Source organism: Dermacentor albipictus, chromosome 6 (assembly GCF_038994185.2).
Source record: "Dermacentor albipictus isolate Rhodes 1998 colony chromosome 6, USDA_Dalb.pri_finalv2, whole genome shotgun sequence".
Classification (NCBI taxonomy): domain Eukaryota; kingdom Metazoa; phylum Arthropoda; class Arachnida; order Ixodida; family Ixodidae; genus Dermacentor; species Dermacentor albipictus.
The window spans coordinates 13,240,652-13,247,246 of record NC_091826.1 but is presented as its reverse complement, the minus strand read 5'-3'; the positions used below and the strand labels follow the sequence as shown (position 1 = coordinate 13,247,246).

Below are 6,595 nucleotides of genomic sequence, written 5' to 3'. Positions count from 1 at the left end.
GAAAGAAAAATAACATGGCGCCGGTGTGAGCCGAACCCACAACCTTTGCATTACGCATATGCATTGCACTACCAATTGTAGCTATGGTGACGGCTGTTCCCAGGTCCAAATTTTTGGGTAATTATGCAAGTGCACATCATCTAAATCGGCCGCGGCGGTAGATGTGAAGCATTCTTTTGACCGATGGAGTCCCGACCGAAACAAGTGGTAGGGAACGACCGATGGGTTCGGCTGCTACCGGCGGTAAGTTGTTTTTTCGTCCACTTTCATTTCTCTTTATATTATCATTTCTACACTTCAGTCCAATTCACAAATAATTTCCCTTGCGGTTTCCTTGGCTTGATTATCTGTTGGCTTCATATGGTTGTGACTAACAGAAATCGGGCCCCTCGGTTCACTTTCCTGTCGTTCATCTTCTGATGAAGTTGTTCGTCCATACTATGTTGTGACGTGTAAAAGTGCGCTCATGGCAGTGACATTTGGCCATGCAGTTGCAGACTAATCTTTCAATAATAGCTAGATAATAACAGCTAGCCCGTCTTCATCCGCCATCTTTTCCTGTTGTTTAAGTTGGTATATCGAAGTTGTGCAGACGCGGATTGTGTCGTGAATAATAATTAGTTGCTGTACTTAAACGTGCATTACTACGTATATACGTACAAAATACTTTTTGTTCTAATGACAAAAAATAAATAGGTAAAGCAAGTATGGCTGAGTACGCAGGCTTCCCGCTTCTTGATCAGTTGTGGATATGCGGCATAGTCTTGGATCATCATCATTATCTGTGGAAAGGAATATGATCCGATTAATGAGACTATTTAAATAAAGCACAATAAAAGAAAGGTGACTAGGTTAATAAAGAAAACCGCATATGGAACCTTCGTGGAAATCCTGCATTTCTTAGCAAACACTCCTGTCGGTGTGCCTCAAGAACGTGAACGGCTAAAAATCGAGGTGAAGTCGAGACGTGCACTAGGAGGAAGAAGACACGTCGGTTCGTTCTACGCGCTCGCGCTGTCATGCCAGCCTGCGGTGCCAGCTTTACGGTATGAGCGCTCGACGCTGAAGCCGGGCGCCCTGCAGGCGGCGCCAGCGGGAAGGGTCGCAGACCCAGGTCATAGCGGGCGCTCGAGCCGAGCCGTGGTCGTGTGTAGCAAGAACCGGCCGAGCATCGCCCCACGATGCCGGGCTTACGGGTTCGCGTGGCGTCCAAGCGGCGCTGCCAGATCGGCGAGGGCCCACACTGGGACGAGAAGGCTCAGGCGCTGCTGTACGTGGACTGCTACGCCGGCTGCGTGAGCCGGCTTGACCCCGAGACCCACGAAGACATCGACACCATACACTTCGGTGAGTCGCACGCGGCCTTTGAACTACATGGTGGTGTCGCATTGAGGTACATTTAGGGAGTTTTAAAAATAGGGGACAAAATGCTAGGGGGCGCTAGCAGCCAAGAATATAAAAGAACGCAAAAGGCGTACAGAGCGAGCGAGCGAGAGAGAGAGAGAGAGAAAAAAGGAAGGCATCGATGTTAACCAGCCAGGAGTCTACGTTCAAAGTTGAGTTTAGGTGTAGTACGCAAAGACACATGGGGACGCTACTTGTGAAATTCTCTATTCACATTGCGACACCCTGTATTTTAAAACAAGAGCGGACGATTGTAGATGTCTACTCACGGCTATATCAACGCATTTAGACAACGCCGGCTGTTAGGTAACGATTTCATCTTTCCTCAGAGGGCACGATCCCGTTCGCGATCCCGCTGGCGAACCACCACCACAAGATTGTCATCGGACACAACCACTACGTCAAATTGACGGACATGAAGAAGCGTCACGAAGAGCTGATCGCCATGATCGAGACCGAGAACGCTGGCACCCGGCTCAACGACGCCAAGTGTGACGCCGCCGGGCGACTCTGGACGGGTAAAAACATGGCCTGTGCACAGTTTACACTGCGTGTGTTCTACAGTTCACGTTAGTCCCTCACCGATCATAATTGTCGAGAATTGGAAGGTGTGCCAGTGCTTCAGGGCACAATGCTTGTAGGTCGCAGAAACTTCACAGCACGTCCCAACAACACACCTCTAATTGCAAATGGAGTTTTGTTGACTTCTTTTGTGCAAGTAACCTCTTTGTCCTATATCTAATCGAATTTTCGTGAGCTCTCGTACTCGAAGGAGTACACTCTAAGAAAAGTTTGCACCCTTTGGGGCTTATCTTGTCTCCAAACTATAATTGTCGTCTACACTCTTAAACAAATGTACGCCCTTTGAGTCGTATCTTGCCGCACAACAACTCGTAAACGTCATCTGTCTTGTCCGCATTTCCTTTCTTTAGCGCTGCGAGCCCGGTACCTCTCAGTAATGAACGACATGCACGTTATCAGCATAACATAGCATTACCGACAGGAAAGTAGCGGGCGCGACGCTTTCAAGAAAAACGCAAGAAGACAGATGACGATTATTGTTGTGTGGCAGATATTCAACCCAGAAGGGTGTGTCATCTTTTTTTAGAGTGTTGCCACACAACAATAATCGCTGTCTGTGTTGTCCGCATTTCCTTTGCTGCGAGCCCGGTACTTCCAAGTCAAGAACGGCATGCGCATTATCAGCATGACAGAGCATTCTCGACAGGAAAGTAGCGAGCGCCGCGTTTTCAAGAAAGGAAACGCTAGAAAGGCAGATGACTATTGTTGTGGAACGAGCCCCAAAGGGTGCAAACTTTTTGAAGAGTGTAGTACCACAACGATCAAAATTATCAAAAATTGGTAGGTGTTTTAATGCTTTAGGGCGCCCAAGTAGGCCACATAAATTTCACTGCACGGCCCCGCAGCACACCTGGTTGCGCTCTTTGGCAGTGGTGCACTATACACCTGCACTCCAAAAGCAAATGGAGTGTTGTCCAGTTATGTTGTGGGAGTAACTGCTATGTCCCATATTACCTGCCTTTCCGAAAGCTCTCGTGCTCCTCGATGGAGTACGTTCAGTGAACTATGCTTGGGCCCAATAACAAAGCGACGGAAAACTTAAGCTGCTGCTGTCATATTCACGAACCTATCTTTACACTAGCTATTGGAATGCGCAGTGACTTGTCAGTTATTTGAGGCGCCTTTTAATGCGCAGGCACCATGGCCATCGACAAGAAGCCGATGAACGTGGAACCGGAGCAAGGTTCCATGTACAGCATCGAGAAGAAGCACATTCGTAAGCATATCGAGCGCATCACGCTGCCCAACGGCATCGCCTGGACGGCCGACAACAAAAAGATGTTCTTCGTCGACTCGGTGCCCGGCAAGCTGTACGTCTACGACTTCGACCTTGCGAAGGGAGACATCAGTGAGTTTGTGCGAATTATTCTTTTATTTCACACTGCAGTAGGCGAGTTCTGTGGATATATAACGAGGTTATCTCTTTAGCTGCAGCAATCAGTTAGAGCAGTATAGTTCCCGGCGACTTATCGTTTCCATTCCAGTGTTCAGACTGGCAGCCGCTAGACAAGATTTTTTTTTCACTGTTATATGCGTAGTTAACGCAGCTACGTTAACTTTATATTATTTATTTCGATGGCTAAATAATTGAGTGGTTTGGGGCTCGTCATCAACATTATCTAGCTGAGCGAAGAAATTTCTGAAGGAATTCTTTTGCACATATAAGGATAATCCCAAAAGATATCCAGACCTTTCTTTCCGAGGCCCAAAAGCGCCTCTACAGAACAACTCAAAAGCTATTCTATTGACCGCCTCTTTAGAGTGTGTGAGTGGTTTTAAAGGGGAAACCTCTTTAGAGTCCCAAGCAACTCTATGCAGCGTGTCTCTAAAATTTGCTCTTTTGGGTTTCTAAAGAAACGTGGCCTTCAAATATCTTTTGAAACTCAATAGGCAAATTGAATAGAATATGGAAAGGAACGCAATAGGGCCTTATCGACAGAATGCAAAACATTGTAAAGGATCACGATAAACAAATTTATAAAGGTAGGTATTGGGGCGGAGTTTGAATTACAAGCGATTCCAGATGAAGTCGATTCCAAATGAAGTCTTGAAGGTAACGCCCGGTGGCCACAACTTCAGTCCCGTCCAAGTTTGTCTTCTGTTCAGCCTTGTACGTACACGTGTTCAGCAATCGCGATTGATTGCGCGTCTCCTTAACGCAATTCTGGTGCCGTTGAAGCCTTTTTTTCACCGACTCCTTGACTCGTCGATGCACAAGCATTCGCACTCGGCAAGCAGCACCGGGAAATTTTGTTCGAGGCAGAGGGTCCTTCACATTGACATTGTTGGCGCGAAGCATGCTTGTGGGCACGTGCGCATTTCGTACACCGCGTTTCCTGAAGGGCCAGTGCCTCGCTGTTTCCTGGAACTTATATAGAGGATAACAGCACGCGTGCTTTTATATCCGATCACATTATATTGCGTCAAACGCTTGATTTCACCAGGTACTGAGGGAAGCATCTCGGATGCCTCTATAGCTGTGCGATTACCTGTAGGCTCAGTGCAGTCCCGTCAATCTACAGACGACTGTGGGATGACATTTGCAATGTTCCTTCGTGTTCACTTTGCACAGAGTTTAATGCCTAACTGAGGCTGGTTGAGTACAGGCGAGTGCACACTGCAAGAACAAAAGCGGCGCAGACAATTTCTTCTACGGAAGCAACTGCATGCTTGTCCCATACTTATTTTCGAGTGTCACAGTACTCTGCTCCGACAGAGTTCATGCTACTTAAGTCAAAGCAGAGGCTGGAGTAAGAGGGCAGGAAAATATGGATGCAAATAGTTTACACCTGTAAAAGAATTTGCCAGCACACATGCCATTCTATAGACTGAGCTGGAGGGAAAGAGTTAAGATATTAAGGGTTTCGTCTCAGTCTCAGTATTGACGCTGTCATAGAAAGGCGCACACACAGATACACCGTTGGAAAGACGCTTGCCGGAAACGCGTGCTGGAAACATTGCTGTGAACGCAGGTAACCAGAAGGTGGTGGCAGACTTCAACAATCCAAATTTCGCCGATCTCGCCTACCCGGACGGAATCACGATCGACCAGACGGACAAGCTTTGGGTCGCCTGCTACAACGGCGGTCACGTGGTCAAGATAGACCCCGTCAACGGTAACACGCTGATATTCATCTTGCAATCGAGTTTGAACGGGCAGCACAGGTCCTTCAGGCTACCTGTGTACTGGCACAAGGGGCGGTGACACACGAAGTTAATTTTTAGTTAAGCTAATGGCAATGTGCTTCAGATGAGGTGTTTGAATGACTAAAGTAGGCAGGCAAGACATTTGAGAATTTCAGGATTCATAGACAATTATCCACTCACGCTAATTAACTTGCACCGGGTAAGATGGGCACCGCATCGTAATGATAAACTGTAACGTTTTATGATTGTACCCTGTGCTCGTGTACGTATTACGAAATAATAATGCGCGGCAAGATTCTGAGATATTATTAAGGCGTCACGCACACAATGTTGAAGAGGCGGAGACCCCCACAACAATGACATTCTGTCACAACTCGCACTCTTGAGCGAAATATTTTCGGCAGTGTGAAGCCCCGTATACGCGCCTGTTGCTTTCGTGAGTCGACCCTAAAGGTGACACGTCTCTCTCCATACCAGGCACCTTGGTGCAGAAGGTGAAGATACCCACGCAGCTCGTGACTTCGCTGTGCTTCGGCGGCCCGCGCTACGAGGACCTCTTCGTCACTTCGGGTTTCATCGGACTCAGCCGCGACCAGCTACAGAGTCAGCCGGACGCAGGCGCCATCTTCAAGATATCCGGCATACCGGGAACCAAGGGCCTACCGCCCAATTGCTTCGCGATGTAACGCTCCGCGCTGCCCTTGCAGAATTCCACAGTGAGCGCTAACGACGCCAAGAATAAAAATATTGTACGGCACTAAGTTTTGTGCAGCGAAAACGGGGAAGAGCAATGAGCAAGGTGCTAAGGGCTCATGGTGGTGCGACGGCGTAGCTAAAACGACCACTTGCAGTTCACTCTGGACCCGTTTGCCGCTTTTACTTGCCGGTTTTTGCCAACCGCACAACTTTTCACGCATTCAAGAGAGTGGGGCACAATTCAATCGCAGCGGCGCCACGTTCTACGAACATCCCAAACTTAACAGCTTAACAGCTGCGTCGCGATATATATGCTGTTTAGGCCGTTGCAGCTGGTTACAGCGTACTTTAGAATAATAAAGCGTCGTATTCTGGGTTGCCATGAAAGCTACTTACGTTTCGCCATGTATATAATACCGCGCCATACCGGATATTCATGGACTGCTCCACAATATACCGCTGCCGTGCAATAATTTGCCCCCTTGTAAGGACCTAGCATATAGGGTATTCAAATAAAAATTCTAAGGCGGCATCTGACCTTGCGTAAGAGCAGCGAAAAACTAGCTAAAAGCTTTTTGTTTCAGACTATACCGGGTCCAAGCTGTACCTTGCAAGTGACAGCAGACTGGAACGTTATCCCCGCAAACCCCATGATCGAAGAACGACGTGATCGTCGTGCAATAGGGGCGGGACCATTGCGTATTTTTCACGAAACGGTTAATACCTTTCAGTGCGGCTCCAATTAAATACGTTTGACTAACTGAAC

The 6,595-nt window shown here is 47.8% G+C and overlaps 1 protein-coding gene across 1 annotated transcript; it reads left to right on the top strand.

The window, feature by feature from the left end:
• The first annotated feature begins 977 nt into the window (after window positions 1–977).
• LOC135914248 (regucalcin-like) lies at window positions 978–5,890 on the top strand. The gene is made up of 5 exons (XM_065447024.2): window positions 978–1,347; window positions 1,734–1,922; window positions 3,122–3,334; window positions 4,959–5,102; window positions 5,611–5,890. Exons 1-5 carry the CDS (start codon window positions 1,182–1,184, stop codon window positions 5,817–5,819), a joined length of 921 nt encoding a protein of 306 aa, XP_065303096.1. The 5' UTR covers window positions 978–1,181; the 3' UTR covers window positions 5,820–5,890.
• The last annotated feature ends 705 nt before the right edge of the window (window positions 5,891–6,595 follow it).

Coding starts and splice junctions, on each gene's coding strand:
- LOC135914248 (XM_065447024.2), top strand. CDS start 1,182: ATGCCGGGCTTACGGGTTCGCGTGGCGTCCAAGCGGCGCTGCCAGATC. Junction 1,923..3,121: donor CGCCGGGCGACTCTGGACGG/GTAAAAACATGG, acceptor TTTAATGCGCAG/GCACCATGGCCATCGACAAG. Junction 5,103..5,610: donor CAAGATAGACCCCGTCAACG/GTAACACGCTGA, acceptor TCTCCATACCAG/GCACCTTGGTGCAGAAGGTG.